General features: G+C 36.9%; 1 protein-coding gene across 1 annotated transcript; it reads right to left on the bottom strand.

Annotated features, from left to right (window-relative positions):
• Positions 1-4,502: 4,502 nt before the first annotated feature.
• FAM162B (family with sequence similarity 162 member B) lies at positions 4,503-18,428 on the bottom strand. The gene is made up of 4 exons (XM_054491809.2): positions 18,106-18,428; positions 17,848-17,956; positions 14,679-14,787; positions 4,503-5,001 (listed from the first exon to the last, which is right to left on the bottom strand). The coding sequence occupies exons 1-4, from the start codon at positions 18,275-18,277 to the stop codon at positions 4,903-4,905; spliced, it is 489 nt and encodes a 162-aa protein (XP_054347784.2). The 5' UTR covers positions 18,278-18,428; the 3' UTR covers positions 4,503-4,902.
• Between the last annotated feature and the right edge of the window lie 1,299 nt (positions 18,429-19,727).

Raw genomic sequence — 19,727 nt, forward strand, 5'->3', positions numbered from 1 at the left:
GGTGAAAGCCCTAGAATCCACGGGGCTTCTGCAAGTCTTAGAGTCCAAAGCTAGAGAACCTGGAAGTCTGATGACCAATGAATGACAGAAGATGGATGTGCCAGCTCCAGAAGAGAGAATGAATTCATCTTTCCTCTGCCTTTTTGTTTTAAGTCCTCAGCTGGTTGGATGGTTCCTGTCTACACAGAGGGTGCATTTTCTTTAAAAGCCCACTAATTCAAATGTCCATCTCTTCCAGAAACACCCTCACAGATACACCCAGAAATAATGTTATACCAGCTATCTGCATATTCCTTAATCTAGTCAAGTAGACACCTAAAATTAATCATCACAATTTGCTTACTGGAAATGTTTTCTGGGAGATGGGGAGGGGATATCTTTTTTAAACATCGAGTATATACCACTAGAAATATTTTTAGATCACTTGAAATATTTACTCTCCATCTGGCCATCCTACCAATTTAATACACGGGTTTATTTGTTCGATTTTGGTTTTGAGTTTTTAAAAAAGTTGACCACTTTTTTTAACAATTTTATTTAATATATGACCTTTACATTGTTCAAGAGGATAAAACAAGTTATATTCAGAAAAGTTTCACTTTTATCACTGTCCCTCCTCTACCTATTTCTTCCTTTCTTCTATATATAACATTAAAAACTTTTTCTTGGTTTATACTTCTATTGTTTTTTAACATAATAATGAATACATTTACAGCTCCCCTCCCTTTACTGAATACTACATATGCTTTCCTCCAATGCACTTTTCTCACTTAACTCTATTCTGTAGCTCATTCCATAGCAGGATGCAGAGCTCTTCATTTCTTACCACATCTGCACAGTACTCCATTGTGTGAACCTAGCATTATTTATTCAATCAATCCTCTACTGATGGACAATTAAATTGTTTTCAGTCTTTGCTATTGCAAATAGTATGACAGTGAAAATCACTGTAAACTGTTAGGTCCATAAACGTGCAGTTTTGCTAGAAACTGTCCAATTTCCATCCACAAGGGTCATACTATCTTCTATTCAGAACAGCAACATGTAAGAATACCTACCATGTCCCAGCCTTGGAAACATAGTATGTTGTTCAGGTCACTTTTTAAAGCAGTTTTATTTTCATATAATTTCTATGTACCACTGTAATTTTTATATACCATAAAATTCACCCATTTTATGTGTACATTTTTCTTTGTAAATTTACCCACTTGTGCAGTTGTGCATTACAACAATCCAGTTTTAGAACACTTCCATTCAATCCTCAGTAAATTGTGCTGTGAGCACTTTTAACCAAATACTTGGCGTAGACTTATGTGGGGGGGTTAACACAGATGGCATAAAATCTGGTCTCAAAAAACATGTAATAACAAACATGGTTAAGTGTTCTTAAAGATTTTTTTCCTCTATTTTTTCTTTTTTTAAGATATTAACATGATAGGTTTCTCTCTCGTTTTTACTCTGTCTCTCTTACTGTTCATTTAGATCTCAAGATGATAAGTAAATTTCTCCTCTCTTTCTCTCTGGAGCACTGTGATGATTGGTTTTATGTGTAAATTTGGCTAGGCTATCATACCCAGTTTCCAATTAAACATGAATCTAAATGTTGCTGTGAAAGTATTCTGTAGTTGGGTAAGCATCTATAGTCAGATAAGTCTAATTAAAGGAGGTATCTTTGATAATTTGGGTAGGTGTCATCCAATCAGTTGAAAGGCCTTAATAATAAAACTGAGGTTTCCCTGAGGAAGAAAAAAAATGTTGCCTTTGGACTGTAGCTTCAGCTTCTGCCAGAGAATTCTCAGCCTGCTGGCCTGCCCTACAGATTTCTGATTTGCCAGCCCCCACAATCAGGTAAGCTAATTCCTATAATCTATCTGTCTGTCTGTCTATCTATCTATCTATCTTTATCTATCTATCTATCTATCTATCTATCTATCTTTTACATATACATACATATGTACATGTAAGTATACACACACTTTCAATTATCTTAAAAATATGCTACTCCTTAAAAGTGTTTTTATACCTTCAAGATTCCTGAAATTTCTAAATATTATTGAACAGCTCAAAGAGAATATTTATAAGGATGAATATGATATATATTCTACCAGAGAAATAGGACATTATATCTCCTATTGTTCCATTTGTCTGGTAGAACTCTGATATGTGCACCCCACCACTACCAAGCTCCAGTTCAACCATATGGATAGTGTAACCTTTCTGGGATTCTGCCTTTGTGTTGATGTTCTCTCAGCCTTTACAGGTCTCATGTTTTTGACTATTCTCTCCAGCATATAACCACTTAGGATAACTGGATATGCCCATGGCAAACAGCAGCATCAGATATGCTTATTAACACTCTAGATTTTTACTTTGTTATCTATGACTATCTATGACAAGGATCTTCCTTCTTTTCCCAACAGTTTAACCAAGTATTTTAAAAGATGTTTAAAAAAATATTTTGTCCAGATTATTTAGTCTAATACTAGAAGACTTTCTCTGGACATCTCATCTTCCATGTAACCAGAAATGGAAATCATCATATTCATTGTTATAGATATTCTCTCTGAGTATCTCAATAATATTTAGAATATTCCAGGAATCCTCAAGGTATAAAAAGACTTTTAAAGAGTAGTATATTTTTAAGATAATTGATTTCCAGATATTTTAACTCCATATATACTCCCTCCTACAATGTATATGCCCAAGAATGTGGTCTGACGGTTCTCCTTTCTCACCTCTCCTCATAACCAACGTTACACTATTGTGCAAAAAGAGAGCACTTCACTCTCATTCTGAACCTTACTCATGCTTTGCTTTGTGATACAAAAACCTTCTGGATGACAAAGAATAATTTAAGAATTAATAGCTCCAGAGAGGGAGTTCCATGAGAGCAAAACAAAGGGAGTCACTGTGCAAAATGTGAAAGCAGCCAGTGCCACAGTGGGTCTCATGAAGACAGAGCATAGACAGGTGGTTACCAGAGGCCAGAGAGAGTGGTGGGGAGAGGGAAATGAAGATAAGTTGATTAACAGGTACAAACATATGGTTTGGTAGAAGAAGTAAGATCTAGTGTTAGATAGATCAGTAGGGTGACTATAGTTTACAGTGATCTATTGTATATTTCAAAATAGCTAGAAGAGAATCATTCAAATGGTTCTAGCATAAAGACAAATATTTAAGGTGATAGATAAGTACACTGATTTTATCTTTACACCTTATAAGAATATATCAAATTATCTCATGTATCCTGAATTTATGTACATCTATTGTGTATAAATTTACGAATTAAAAAAAAAATAAGCAGCAGTGCCTTGGTTCATCCAAGACACAGACTCATAACAATGCTTCATGCCTTCTCTATCTAAGAGTTAGGATTCAAAAATGAGATTATTGTCACAGGAATATATATTAACATTTTCACTTTCAAATCAAAGTAAGCCTTTTTCTAACAGAACGTATAGTTATGTGCCACATAATGACATTTTGGTGTAAGATGAATGAACCACATATACAACAGTGGTCCCCAAGGTTATTGGGAGCATACATAGAAGTCTGATATATGGCACTTGGTATTGGCACTGCAGATCAAGTAGGGGACATGAATGATAATTCAGTAATGGTGCTGGGATGTTTGGTTTTCCATATGAAAAATACATATAAATAAAAATATATATACTATCTAGGTTTATGTAAGTATACTCTGTCATGTTTGTACAATGATAAAATCACCTAACAATGCAATTCTCAGAATGTATCCCCATCATTAAATGATGCGTGACTGTATAAGTTTGATTTGGCTCATTAGTTTGACAATAAGAACTGGCTTTGTACCTCAAAATGGACAGGCAGACATCCTCCACAAACTGATTGAGCTAATTATGTAGCTTCAAGGTTATGATGGAAAATACACTTAAAGCACATGAACTATACAGTATGCCAGAAGTTATATCTTTTATAATACTTACATTTATGGTTAAAAAAATAACAAATGTGAAGTTAAAAATGTGCAGGGATGAGATATGTAATTTTAAAAAGTTATTTTAGGGCTTAAGCAAGTTTGAGGATCATTAATGTATACCATTTTTTTCTCTAACATTTTTGTCGTTTTCAAAATTGCTGTTACAATTACTGTTTTAGTACTTTACCATTTTAGGAATAGGTTTTAGAATTAAGAATTCAACCTATTTCACCTAGTTACAAACTATAAAAAGAATAATCAGAGGTACTACCCAGCTGCTAAATACAGTGAAATTTTGGTTGAAAATTAGTTTTGATTTTAATGAGCCCTTAATGATTAGTTCAACCTCATTTTAATGACATATACAATGTGCTCATTTTAGCATTATATGTAGTGGCCAGAAACTGTGCCAAATATCAAAATAAATTGTGGTATGTTTATACAACAGACTACAGCAATGACAATGGATGAACTAATGGTACACACAATTTGTGGATTAACCTTATAACTAATGTCAGGTAAAGAATCCACACACACAAGTGCATAATGTATAAGTCCATTTATATAAAGTTCAAAAACAGGCAAAACGAATCAAAGGTGATGAAACTCAGAAAAACTGCTATGTTTGGGAGGTAATGGCTGAGAAAAGGCAGGAATGAGGCTGTGAAGTGTTGCCAATATTCTACATCTTCACTTTGGCAGTGGTTACACAGGTGTTCATGACATAAATATCTATCAGACTGTATACACTTTTGTTCACTTTTTGAATGCATGGTATACTTCAGTAAAAGTTTACTAAAAAATAAAAATAAAAAAGACATTGTGCTTCTTGTTACCAAAATAAAACCATGGCAGATGTTTTGGTAAATATTCTATTTTTCCCATCTTCTACTGTTGCTGATGACAGGGATGGTATTCAGGTGAACACTTTGTCACTTAGAATATCATTTAGCTTTAGCCTGTGCAGCCAATGCAGCTTCTTCACGCCACTTAGCTTTCTTTGCCAAGTTCCAACTTGTTAAGGATTCATGTCGTTCTACAGCCTGTGGGGGGAAAGAAATAAATATATATATTTATATTTATATATTAACACATAAATATATATATTTATATTATATATTTATATATGTTATATATAAATATATAATATAAATATATTATATATTAATATATTTATATATATTATATATAAATATATAATATAAATATATTATATATTAATATATTTATATATATTAATATATTTATATTATATATATAAATATATTATATATTAATATATTTATATATAAATATATATTATATATAAATATATTAATATATTAATATTATATTAATATATAATATTAATATATATATTAATATTATATATATTAATATATATATTAATATATATAATATTAATATATATGTATATATATAATAAATATATATATAAATATTAATATATTTATATTTATATTTATATATTAATATATTAATATATAAAAATAAATATATAAATACATATACATATAAATATATATATATTTCCAGTTTCCAGAGAGTCACGGTGATATATATATATATATCACCGTGACTCTCTGGAAACTGGAAAAATTTGTATTTTAGATAGAAATACACAGGAGGGAATAGAATTAGAAGTTCTAACATATGTTAATAATGGGAAGAGAGAACAGACTGAATGGGTGAAGAGGCTATATTTGAAGTTATGACAGCATAGACTTTTTCAGAAGTGAGGAAAGCTATAAGTCCTCAAACTGAGAGACATACAAAGTCCTTAGTAAAATAAATAACATTTAATATATATTGATGGATACCTAGTGTGCATCTCACATTTAATATAGCCAAAATAGAGAGTTGACATATTTTGTTCCCCCTGCCTACCAGTCTTTCCCTAGCCATACACATCTCAATAAATGGCAGCATCATCCACCTACTTGCTCAAGTCAAAAAAACCCAGGCCTTTTCACTTCTTTATTCCATTTTCTTTTCTGCTTCCACAATGAATTAACCACAAAGTTCTATCCTTTTTACTTCCCCAAATTTACCTGAACTTGCTAACATTTTCTGCATCTCCATCTGCCACAATTTCTTTAAGGTACATGCATTGTTATTAAAAATGAAAAATGAATTGGAGACAGGCAAGAGGGACAGTGGTGGGACCATTTAGAAGATATTGCAATGAACCAGGCAATAGATGTATATTGGTATCTCCGGAGAGATACTGAGGAGTGCTCCAATTTGGCTGTATTTTGAAAGTGGAGCCAATGGGGTTGCTGACGACTTATCCATGAGCAGCTAGAAAGATAGAGTTGACATCAACTGAGAGGAGGAAAACAGTACAGAAAAGGGTGGCTCAGGGTTGTCTGCGGGCAGATCTAGAGTTCAACTCTTGACACGTTCAGTTTGAGATGTCCATTAGACATCCAAAGGGAAATGTTAAGTAAGCAACTGACTATATGAATTTGAAGTGCAGAAGGAAGACATTAGCTGAAATATAAATTTGAGAGTTCTTGGAATATAGAAGGTATTTAAATCCAGAAGACTTGGTAAGATCCCCAAGGGAGTGAGTGTAGATAGAGAACGGAAAGACTAAAGACTGATCCATGGGGAGATTCCACCATTATGAGGTCCAGGAGAATAGGAGAAACCGGCAGAGTAAACTTGGAAGATGTGGCCAACAGATAACCTATGTGAGTGTGGTACCACGGAAACCAAACGAAGAAAATGTTTCATAAAAGATAAACGATTTTCATTCCCAATGCTCTCACTTCAGAGCTTCTGAGGATTTTTATGGAAGGACAATGGCTAGTTTGCATTCTCCAACAAAGGGTAAGTGAAAAATGCCACAATGGCCTATTCCAGTGTTTTTCATATATCCATTTATAACTAACTATTTCCCTATGTGCCAAAAATATTCTTTTCTTGGTTGAAGAATGGAGAGACTGGCTACTACGTGCCAGAATTTCTGTAGAGGAGTGGCTTTGAGGCGTAGGGAGACCAAATTCCTTTATAATCCAGATATTCTCAACCTAGACATAGTTTTAGCAGCTCCAGTAGATTGAACTCAGATAGAGCAGAATCTGAGTGGGGGAAGATACTGATTCAGCACTGATTCAGCAGAAGAAAATATTTGCTAATCAAGCAGAATTGTCAACTGCCTCTCCAAAATGTAATGAGATTTATCAGCACCCAAGCATTGAAACGTTGTGTCAAACTGAGTCTAAATAAACAGTCTTCAAAGTAGGATAAGAACTACGATGTCCACTGAGATCAAGAAAGCAATAGGAACACATTTCATCTTTTTTTAAAAAGAAAAATTGCTAACATTTAATAGAAGAGTTGAGGAATAGAGAATCCCTGTCTATGTCAGGAGTTGGAGATATCTTGAGGAACCTGTGACAGTTCTATAATACAGAAGAATATAAAGGCACATCTCATTTTATTGTGCTTTGCTTTATTGTGACTTTCTTTCTTCTTCTTTTTTTGTTTTTTTCAAATTGAAGGTTTGTGGCAACCTGGAATGGAACAAGTCTATAGGCTCCATTTTTCCAACAGCATGTGCTCACTTCGTGTCTCTGTCACATTTTGCTAATTTTTGCAATAATTCAAACTTTTTCATTTTCATAACATCTGTTATGGTAATCTGTAATCAGTGATTGCTGTTGTTACTATTGTACTTGTTTTAGGGTGCCACAAGTGTGCCCATATAAGACGGCTAACTTAACTGATAAACAATGTATGTATTCTCCACTCCACCCACTGGCCAGTCTCCCATTTCTCTCTCTCTCCTTGGGCCTCCCTATTCCTGAGATGCAACAATATTGAAATTAGGCCAATTAATAACCCTATAATGACCTCTACATGTTCAAGTAAAAGGAAGGGTTGTACATCTCTCACTTTAAAAAACTAGAAATGATTAAGCTTAGTGAAAAAAGGCATGTTGAAAACCAAGATAGGTCAAAAGCTTGGCCTCTTGTGCCAAACAGTTGACCACGTTGTGAATGCAAAGGAAAAGTTATTGAAGAAAATTAAAAGTACTACTCCAGTGAACACCTAAATAAAGTGAAACAGCCTTATTACTGATATAAAAAATGTTTTAGTGGTCTGGAAAGAAGATCAAACCAGCCACAGCATTCCTTTAAGCCAAAGCCTAATATGGAGCAAGACCCTAACTCTCTTCAGTTCTGGGAAGGCTGAGAGAGGCTGTGAAGGCTGAGAGAGGTGGGAAAGCAGTAGAAGACAAGTTGGAAGCTAGCAGAGGTTGGTTCATGAGGCTGAAGGAAAGAAGCTGTCTCCATAACAAAAGTGCAAGGTGAAGCAGCAAGTGCTGATAGAGAAGCTACAGCAAGTCATCTAGAAGATCTATTATAGCTAACATCGTTGATGAAGTCTATGCTAAAAAACAGTTTTTCAATGAAGACAAAATAGCCTCATATTAGAAGAAAATGCCATCTAGAACTTTCAGAGATAGAGAGAAGTCAATGCCTGGCTTTAAAGCTTCAAAGACAGGCTGACTCTCTTGTTAGGAGCTATTGGCAGCTGATGACTTTAAGTGGAAGCCAATACTCATTACCATTCTGAAAATCCTAGGGCTCTTAAGAATTATGGTAAATCTACTCTGCCTGTGCCACGAATGGAATAATGAAGCCTGGGTGACAGCATATCTGCTTACATGGCTTTCCGAATACTTTAAGCTCACTGTTGAGACTTACTTCTCAGAAAAAAAAAAGATTCCTTTCAAAGTATTACTTCTCAGTGACAATGCACCTGGTCACTCAAAAGCTCTTATGGATATTTACAAGGAGATTAATGTTTTCATGACTGCTAACACAACATCCATTCTTCAGCCCATGGAAAAAGGTGTCATTTCAACTTTCAAGTCTTGTTATTTAAGAAATACATTTTGTAAGGCTATAGCTACCATAGATAGTGATTCCTCTGATGGATCTGAGCAAAGTAAATTGAAAACCTTCTGGAAAGGAGTCACCATTCTAGATGCCATTAAGAATATTTGTGAATCATAGGAGGAGGTCAATATTAATAGGAGTTCAGATGAAGCTGATTCCAATCCTCATAGATAACTTTGAGGGGTTCAAGACTTCAGTGGAGGAAGTATGAGGAAGTAACTGCAGATGTGGTGGAAATAGCAATAGAACTGGAATTCATAGTGGAGCCTGAAGACAAAATTGAATTGCTATAATCTCATGACAAAACTTTCACAAGATGAGTTGCTTCTTACAAATGAGCAAAGAAAGTGGTTTCTTGAGATGGAAACTACTGCTGGTGAAGATGTTGTGAACACTGGTGAAATTAGAACAAAGTATTTAGAATATTACATAAACTTAGTTAATAAAGTAGTGGTAGGGTTTGAGAGAACTGATTCCAATTTTGAAAGAAGTTCTACTGTGAGGAAAATGCTGTCAAACAGCATTGCATGCTACATGGAAATCTTTCGTGAAAGAAAGAGTCAACTGATATGGCAAACTTCATTGTCATCTTATTTTAAGAAATTGCCACAGCCACCCCAAACTTCAGCAACCACCATCCTGATCTGTCAGCAGCCATCAACATCAAAGCAAGACCTTCTACCAGCAAAAAGATTACAACTCATTGTGTACTATAAACATAAGTTTTATATGCATTGGGAAACCAAAAAATTTGCATGTCTCAGTTTATTACAATATTCACTTTATTGTGGTTGTCTGGAACTGAACATACAATATCTCTGAGGTATGCCTGTTTTCATTCATTTCAATACTGTTAGAATAGATACTAATAAATAAGAATGGTTTCTTTTTTGGCCAGAAAATTACATGATGTCTTTAAATACTTATATGGATAATTTTGTAAGCTTAAATAAAGTCTCTAAACAATTTATGGGGTTTTGAATCCATTTGGTACAAAATTCAAAACTACTATATCTTCCAATTATTTTGCAAGAATAACATAGCTGAAGAACATCAGGGAGGGTAAGAAATTACTGGGCACATTTCAACAAAAGCTTTGGCATAGTTGGTGGGTAAAATTAAGTATTAGCACCACCATTTAGTAATCACAGCTAAAGAGGTATTTCTTTTACTGGATCTTTGTATCAATATGTGGCATATTTTCAGTTACAATATTATAATGAATATAAAATTGCAAAATTGTAGATAATAAAGCATTTCAATTGTATTGTTATTACATGAAAATCTGTTAAATATATAATATGGTATATGTCATACATGTTAATAAAATTTTAGGGAAAATGTTTTTGTGTCATTCACAAACAAAGTACAATTTATTGGATGCATGCAGTGGCTCATGCCTGTAATCCCAGCACTTTGGGAGGCCAAGGCAGGAGGATCGCTTTGAGCTTAGGAGTTTGAGGCCAGCCTGGGTAACATGGCAAAAACTCATTTCTACAAAAAATACAAAAAAATTAGCCAGGCGTGGTCATTGACACCTGTGGTCCCAGCCACTTAGGAGGCTGAACCTGCAGAATCCCTTGAGCCTGGCAGGCAGAGGATGCAGGGAGCCAAGATCATGCCACTGCACTCCAGCCTGGGTGAGAGTGAGACCCTGACCTCCTCCACCAAAAAAAAAAAAAAAAAAAAAAGGGGTGGGGTGGGAAGACCAACTGTGTCAAATGCTGATCGGTCAATGAAGATGAGTGTATCACTGGTGACCTTGATAACAGCAGTTTGGTGGAGCATTTGAGGCACGAGCCTGATCAAACGGAATGAGACAGGAAATCACAGACAGAGACAGTGTATATAGACAGGTCTACTGGAAAGGTTTGCCACAGAGAAATGCAGCTATACCAAAAGAAGTTTTGTTTTTGGTTTTGAAGAGGGAAGTAGAAACATTTCTATATTTTGATAAAAAATGATACAGTAGAGAAGAAAAAAAACTAATGACGAGCAAAGAAACCTGAGAATTCCTGGAATGAAATCCTTGAAAAGACAAAATGGAATGGGATCCATGCAAATAATAAGAGCTTCTAGATTGGAGCAAGGATCATTTATAATAGGCAGAAAAGCAAAATATACAGAATTATGTGTCATAAGACTGGAAACTGCTCCTTGGGCTGCTACAATTCTCTCAGTGAGGTGGAAGGAAAGGTCATCAATGGGGAGGACTGTGGAGGTGTAAGGTCTGAGGAGACAGCACGAAATAGTTGGATGGCTAGACTTCTTTTCCTGTGTTTAAGAGGCATGTGCATTTTATTTTCTGCAGATTCTGCCTTTTTGTATCTTTTACCCATTTTTTAAAATAAAAGGTTGTTGCTGTTTTATTTAGTGGAGCTCCTTATAATTTAAGAAAATTAGCTCTTAGTTTGTGATCTATTTTGTATTTTTCCTAGTTTGTCATTTGTGTTTTTACTTTATTTATGGCACTTCTTTACCAAGCAAAATTTTAAATTTTATATGATTAAATTTATCTATTTTTTCTTTTGTATAGCTTCTCAGTTTTGTTCTGTATTTAGAAATGTCTACCCAACTACTATAAAGAATTCCCTCATATATTCTTTTGGTGATTTTAAGGCTTCACATTTAATGTGAAAATCTTATATCCAACTGCAATTTATTTTATGTAGAAAGTATAGTTGGAATGTCCCAATATCATTTCTTGACTAATTTATCTTTCTCCACTCATATACAGAGTCACTATTTCATATATTAAATCCCTATGTAGTGGGTTATTTATGTGATTTGAATTCAGTTCTATTAAGTTGCCTGTCTATTTGTATGTCAGTACTGCAGTCTTAATTATTGTTGTTGTTTTGTTTTAATATATTTTAGAGCTAGTCTTCCCTTAGAACTATTATTTTTAGTATTTTCTTGTATATTTTGCTTATTTTTCTATATAAATTTTAGACTCAGTTTGTCTACTTCCAAAACAAATCCTATTGCTATTTTTATTGCAATCATGTCAACTTTATAGACTTAGAGAAGTTTGCTCTCTTTAAAATGTCAAGTCTTCCTATTCCAAATAAAAATTTCTTAGGTTATACCTTCTCTTGTGGCCACTGGTAGTGTTTAAAAGTTGCCTTTATATAGATATTGCATGATTTTTAATTTCATTCTTATGTGCCTTACCTTTTTTTTTTGTTTGTTGCTATTTTAAGTAGGATCCTTATTTCTAATCTTTCTTTTTCTTTTTTTTTTTTTTTTTTTTTGAGACAGAGTCTCACTCTGTCGCCCAGGCTGGAGTGCAGTGGCACAATCTCGGATCACTGCAAGCTCCACCTCCTGGGTTCATGCTATTCTCCTGCTTCAGCCTCCCGAGTAGCTGGGACTACAGGCGCCCGCCACCACGCCCGGCTAATTTTTTTGTATTTTTTTTTTTTTAATAGAGACGGAGTTTCACTGTGTTAGCCAGGATGATCTCGATCTCCTGACCTCGTGATCCGCCCGCCTCGGCCTCCCAAAGTGCTCGGATTACAGGCGTGAGCCACTGCACCCGGCCTGATCTTTCTTTTCACTGGGTTTTGAATAAAGAAGAGAGTGAAAATTTTTAAATCTTGTCACTAACTTGCTTAAAACTCTACACTGGATCCCCAATATATTTTTAAAAACCTGAACTATTTGCAGTGACCCATAGGCCTGATACTATCTGGACTCTCCCTGTCTCATACCATCTTCTCTTTGCTCACACTAGCTCCTTTTTGTGCCAAAAGGGTGATTTTGTGCCAAAATCCATCCACACTAGCTCCTTTTTGTTTCTTAACACACCAGACCCTTTCTCACCTCTAAGCTTTGCACATGCTGTTCTTTCCTTCCCCTGGTCTTCTCATGGCTAGCTTATTCTCATCCTCCTCAGAGAAGATGTCCCTGACCACTCCATCAAAAATGGCCTCTCCTAGGGTGTTACTATTTTATCATCCTTTTCCTTTCCTTCATTGCACTAAGAATTCCTCAGATCTTTTTAGTTTACTTGATCACTCTCCATTTTCCCTACTACAAAATACCTGTCTTTTAATTCCATGATATTCTAATAACAACATGCAGAGTGCCTGGCATGTCTCAGGTGCTCAAAAGTATTTAGTGTATTAATGATTTAAAATCAGTGTTTGCTATCACACTTTTGGAGAAGAGGAAACAGAGCAATAACTGGTGCTATACATAAAACTCAATTCTCAGTTGCTACTTTTTGTGTCAGATTCACACAGAGAAAGGTCCTGGCTATTGATTTATAATAGAATTATATTTGAAATATGGAATTTTAATAGGAAATGAAAAAAACCTTTCCTTCAATTCAAATCATATGTATTGAAAATAAAATGATGACATCAGTAGATCTCTAATATGCCAACTTGCTGATAAAATATATATTAAGTGTAATTGGTCTTAATGTCTCATTTGGAAACTTGTGATTATGATTAAAAAAATTAAAGTGCCATTATAAATATATTATTAGAGGGTGATTCTAAGTAAACAAATTGTCTAATTAATGTTTATCTTTTTGATGTAGATGAGGCAATACACTAATCATCAAAATATTCCTAGAAACTAGAGAATCATCAATTTGGCAGGCAGTCATTTAAGGTTAGGTTAAAAACAAAATATTATCAAAGTTATTTATTTACATGCTTGAGTGTTCAGTCCAGTAAACATTTCAAAATTTCTCATTTGGTGAGAACAATTTCAAAGCATAGATTTTTTTCCATGCTAATAGGAATGAAAGGACATTTATATAATATCAGTAGGCTTGTAAGTCCTAATCCCCATGTGAAGTTAGTGGGCTTAGACACACTTGGGCACCTGAGGAGTAAAGGACAGAATCACAGAATTGGGCAGAATGGTAATTAGCTAAATACACCCAGAGAGTGAGGATGTATGGAGCCAAGCAAACTATTCTGAATGATATGTATGCACCATTGAAACCCAGTGTTCATAACCAAAAATGTTATAATCCAGCTCTAATGGCTTCAGTTGCAGGTGCCACGATGAGGAGGGGCACTGTTAAACTGGAGTGTGTTGAGAGGACAGCTCAAAGGTAGAAGGAAGTTGTTAGAGTGGTTAAAACTGAAGAAGCAAATACTCATAGGGATGTGTTAGAAATGTCAAAATACTTGTGGGGCTGCTCTTTGTGGTAAAAAGTGACCAGTAGATGGAAGGATTTTGGGAGGCAGAAAACAAAATTAGAGGGTAGTCAGCTCTTAATTTCTCTCTAGAGGTATTAAACAGAAACCATACATTGGGAAAGGCAAGGAAAGGGCTGACATACAGGATCCAGACAAACTAGATTACCTTGGCAATCACTTCCAAGCTTTGCATTTCTAACTAGTTCATATTTCTGTGCAATAGCTAATTGAGTTCCTGATTTAATGAATGATCGAGTCTGGATAACTTTCAACGACAAAGTTCTCCATCTTCTGCAGATTTTAACCAGGGTGTAAATGGTTTTGTTTATAAGTTGAAACATGCATTTGTCCCTCTTGGCCATATAGTGTTAATTTGTTGACTCAAATTTTCATGAACAAATTTGTCTCCAGTATTTTTTTATACATATATATATATGACTTCAAGTCTCAAAGACAAAATTGTTCTTATATTAAAAAACAGCAGTAATCCTGAATTGAGAACAATGTCCATGACATTTCTTAAAATTCACCCTTTGGGCTGACTAAGGAGGTACTCACCCTTTTGGTGAGATGCTCTTTTAGGGAGGTACTTAAAAAGAGGTACTCACCCTTTTAACTGACTTGCCCTTTTAAGGAGATACTCACCCTTTTGGCTGACACTATCACAGCAAAGCAGGCGATAATTGTGAGTCCAATCATTATGTAACAAGCTTTCACTCGAGCTTTGTTTCTTGCAGTGTCTATCATTTCTGGCCTAAACGAAGATGTGTATTTTGTTAAATGTGTAAAAGTAATATGGTTTTCTGACAGGCATGATAGATAATTTGCCATGTAAACATTCCAAAAAATTCCCTGAATGCAAACTGCGTTTGGTGACATTTTCATGTGAAAGACTTTGAAATGCTAGCTAATAATTTTTACCAATTTCAAATTAACAAGTATTTGTTCAGATCTTAAACTAATGTTAGCCATTATGAAACCACTGTATAGAATATTAGTTTCTAATTCCTCAAAATATAACTACTAGAGATGCTAACTTGACTCTTCAGTGTTTTTATTCACTAAGTGGGGTAAAGGAAGAGTTAAAGCATATGTATGTCGATGACTTGCAATTATTTAGCCTCTTTGTAAAGTAGGCTTTGTTTTCCACTTGAACAGTTTTTTTTAAACTCATTTTTATCACTTTGTTTTTTTCACTCGCCTCCCAATCTCTTGTCCCTTCACATGCTACCCACAAAAGACACACTATTATCCAGTTTGTGAGAATGTCTGTTAGAAAAATGTTTCCTTCATGGCTTTTGCAATAATTTCTTTTTAAACGTGATCAAAATCACAATAATTTTCCAAAGAAAAGGATAAAAGAGACCTTCATTTTCATGTTATTATTATTCTGAAATTTGATACACTTAAATTCTGGATATTCTTATTCATTCATAGTTTTGTGCATGTTGTCCAAGATTTTAATAATGCTACTTACAAAGTAGTGATACAAAAGGCATCATGCCTGTGGGACTTTTACGTTGAAATAAACTTTAACAATGTTCAATGATATGAAGTGGCAGATTATAAATATGCATATTTAAAGAATTTCATTCATGAGAATATATTCATTGCCATTCTTTCCTCTCTATGTGAAGTTTAAATAGAGTGTAGTTACATTGAAAAAAAAAAATCCAGAATGACAGAGTTGCATTTTCTCTTAAAAACAGAAAACTTTTTAAATTTTCCACTGGTTAAAAGACTATAGAAAACTCCTATCTAGCCTATTTTCTTTAGATTTTAGGCAGAGTGATGTAAGTTTTAAGATATTAGTTGCAAACAGGTCCAATTAGTGAGTATGGAGAAATTATTAGATTATATTTGCTGCTAACTTTTGTTCCAGATGGAACCTAGAAGCTCTGATCTTTTCTACCCAGCCATTTGGCTTTAATCTATTATAACAAATTAGTTTAGCACTGAGAAGAACAAGACAAAGTACAGTTATTATTAAACATAATTAGTGCATGATACAAAAATTATAGGTCAGTTGTTCATTATATGTCCATTAAAAGGTAAAAGCTGTTTACATTGTAAGTGTGACACTTAGCTTAACAGGAATATCTCTCTTAAACAGTAATGCTTAAACAATTATAGAAAAATAATAAAATGAAAAATACTCAAATACTTTTATGTTTCCAATGCAAAACTGCAATGCTTTTTATAGGCATCTTGTTCTTAGTGAAATGCTCCTGTTTATAATACATCTTTTGACTATGATCTTGGGGAAATTAAATTATTTCTGCAAAATGAGTCTGTTCACATATACAGCTATGTTAAATGCAATACTGGGCATAGGTTTTCTTAACAAACAATATACAATAATGTTGGTTCTTTACACTCTTGATGACTCGGTTAGGCCACTAGAAATAAAAATTCAAACCAATTGAGGGTGATGGCTTATTTATTTTAATTTTTTTTACTTCTTTGGCATTTATAGTATTAAATTTTCAGGCATCAATTAAAATTTGATAACCAGAGCTTATGATGATAAAGACTTTTCTGAGGCTAATTTTTGCTTTCAGCTAAGTCTGTAGTTTGGAGTTTATAGATCTTGAGGAAAAATAATCTTAGAAAGTGCCTCTGTAGTTGAATAAACACTGAAAACGAATTCGAATGCAATGTTATTTCAAATTCCATGTCCATTTCTCATTTAGTGACTTGCTCCAATAAAAGAACGAAAATGCTTCAGAATTCATTATTGAGTGTACATTTCCTGCCATGTTCTCCCACCCCGCCCCCTATCTATCTGAGATGCTTTGGTAACTGATAAACTGCAATTGTTTATAAACAATAACATTGCAGGCACCATGTGAAAAACAGAAATATAGGCCCAGTTTCCATTATCCATTCTAATAGGCATTCATTACATTGTACAAATATATAGAATCTCTAAAATCCTTCTTTCACGTTACGGTTTTAGTCTTTTATTTTTAAAAGATAAACTTAAAAAGTAGTAGATTGATTTTATTTTTAGTTTCCGTCCCTCTCTTTTTTACCCAATCCCTTGTAAAAATGCTGCGAAGGTTTTTGGGCTTGGCAGAAACAGAAACTTTGGAAATATTTTTTTACAGGTTACATTTACTTATTATTAGCATTTATTTTACAGGTTACATTACCCTAGAGGGGGAGTTATTTGCTTGAGTTTTATCATCTGTCTTGCTGGGTTTAGCATGCTGAAGAGGCCCACGGTGCTGACACTCCCGCGCGTCCCACCCTGAGTAAACTCGGAGCCTAGAGGGCTGCGGAACCGCGTCCGCCAGGCGTTTCCTGCCCCAGAAGAGGAGGCCGAATGGATGCGGCTTTTTTCCAGAGACCACCCCCCCTCCCCTAGCCGCCCCGCAAGCCAAGATCAGAGAACCCCTTCCTTGGGTGGGGTAGGGGGACGCCCCCGGCCAAAGCCTGGATTGCCGTCTGGCGTCCCCGCAGCCATCCGGATGCTCGCGAGGACCGTGGCCTGTTTGGCACAAGATCCCCACTGCCTCCCTGTTCGGAGCTTGCTGGGGACCGGCAATCTGGGCGATGCTGGAAGTGTCCCCTGAACCTCTCAGTTTTCATCCACCTTCTGCAATCTGCCTGTAAGCTTGGTTGACTCTTGACACACCGCACTGGAGGTGGGGTGTGTGTGTAGGTAAACTCCGTGTGTGGTGGGTGTTACTGCGAAGTGTTGGCACTGCGGCCGCTTTCGCTCCTAGGTGGCCGCGGTCGGAAGGTGGGTCACCCCGCACCCTTGCGGCCGGGGACCGACTCTCCTTCGCGCGGCGCTCGCCACACTTACGGGATCCGAGGCGGGATCTCCTCCATCGATTTGAAACGCCCTGTCCACAGCAGGATTTTCTTGTCGAACTGCGAAGGCCTGCGCTGCGTGGGGACTCGGTGAATCTCCCCTGCAGCGAAAGCAACCCAGATGGACGCGGGAACTGACGGACCCGCACAGAGGATCAGCGCGCCCTCAAGCCGACTCCCGGGCGGGCCCCTCGCTGCCCTCCCGCAACCTCCTCCCTCCTAGGACCTCCCCGTGGGAGCCCTGGCTCACCGTGACCTTGGGGCCCAGAATTGCTGGGGGCCCCGCTGCTGGAGTAGCAGGGGAGACCCCGTGGCGGAAGAGCCAGTGCGGGCCGCCGCGTGGCCTCGAGAGGCGCCCCGGGGCCGCAGCGGATTGTTAGCCCGCGGCGGAGGCGCAGTAGGCTGCCGACCGCCCTGAGCATGCTGCCCGCTTGTCCCGCGCCGCACCCGCACCTCGGGACCCAGCCACAGGCGTTCTCCCCGCAGCTCTCCTCGTCCTGCCCCGGCCTGCCGCGCCCTGGAGAGCCTGGGACGTGCAGCGGGAACCCCTGGCGCTCGCACACTCAGTTCGCTGTCCCCGTCTCCGCCCCCGGCCAGCGACCCGGAATCAGGGCGTCAAGCCCCTAGGGGCTGGTTCCTCAGGAAGCAGCCTGCCTCTGTTTGAAACAGGCTCACCACCGCCTGAGACAGTGCGTGTAGCTCCTTTTAAATTCTTTGTATTGAGTAGAAATGTGTTTCCGCCAGGCTTTTAGCCTTTGATTCCATCGTTTGTTCCCCAGGAGAATAAATCTAAATCCTCTCCTCCAGGAAGAGGCAACAATCCTTCAAGTGCAGGAAACTGAAGATATTTCCCAATTAAGTGTTGAGGGCACTCCACGAACTTCTGGATGAGATTTCTTGAAGTTAGCTCCTCACCTCATCCTCTCCCACCCCCATACCTTTTCTCTTTCCTACGGAAAACTATCTCAATTCCTCCAACCGTCTTTCTCTATCTTTTCTTCTTCTTTTCAGAGACAGTCTCCGGCTCTGTCATTCAGGCTAGAGTGCAGTGGCATGCTGATAGCTCATTGTAACCTCGAACTCCCGGACTCAAGTAGTCCTCCCACCTTAGCCTCCAGAGTAGCTAGGGCTTTGGTCGTGCGCCAGCACGCTCCGCTATTTTTTTTTTTTTAAGAGATGGGATCTCACTATGTTGTCCAGACTGGTCTCCAACTCCTGGCCTCAAGCTATCCGCTGGGCTCTGCCTCCCAAAGCACTGGGATTACAGGTATGAGCCGCCATGCCAGCCTCCTACCTCTTCATCTCTTAGCCCACAAACTCTCCACACTCCCTTCAAAATGTGCCTTTCTTCTGTCACCTTCCACCATCTCCTCTATGCTAAAAGGTAAAAGAATCTACTATTTTCAGGCATTAAATGGTAACAGGGATTCAGATTCAATGATTGGAGGGAAGGGTTGTACAAGCAATTACTTATCTTGTTCCACAGGCAACAGACCTCCTGCCAAGTCAAAGTGCTCATCAGCCCGGCACCAGGCCCAGCTCATCCTCCTCTCCTATTACTGCCTGTGAGGTTCCCTCCTTATCTAGACACTGCTTTACCCTTGTTGGATTTCTAGATATTTTTCTTCCTAACTAGACTGTCAGGCTCTTGAAGGAAATAACTTTTCTGTAACTGCCAGCTCAGTTTTTTTTTTCTTTTTACATAACAGTGTTAAACAAAAAAAGAGGGGTTAATAGCTCTATGAAGACATGCACTTACAGGAGCGCTTGCAGAAAGAACATGGGCTTTGCCTTCACACCTAGGTTTAAATCCCGGATTTGTGACTTAAAAGTTGCACAATCATGAGCAGTAAATCATTTAAGTTATAAGTC

The sequence above is a fragment of the Pongo pygmaeus genome, chromosome 5 (genome assembly GCF_028885625.2).
Source record: "Pongo pygmaeus isolate AG05252 chromosome 5, NHGRI_mPonPyg2-v2.0_pri, whole genome shotgun sequence".
In the NCBI taxonomy this organism is placed as follows: domain Eukaryota; kingdom Metazoa; phylum Chordata; class Mammalia; order Primates; family Hominidae; genus Pongo; species Pongo pygmaeus.

Excerpts from the sequence above, each read along its gene's own strand:
- FAM162B (XM_054491809.2), bottom strand. The coding sequence starts at position 18,277 with ATGCTCAGGGCGGTCGGCAGCCTACTGCGCCTCCGCCGCGGGCTAACA. Across the intron at positions 14,788-17,847 it reads GAGATCCCGCCTCGGATCCC|GCCAGAAATGATAGACACTG; the intron begins GTAAGTGTGGCG and ends ATCTTCGTTTAG. Across the intron at positions 5,002-14,678 it reads TGATAGTGTCAGCCAAAAGG|GCTGTAGAACGACATGAATC; the intron begins GTGAGTATCTCC and ends TTCCCCCCACAG.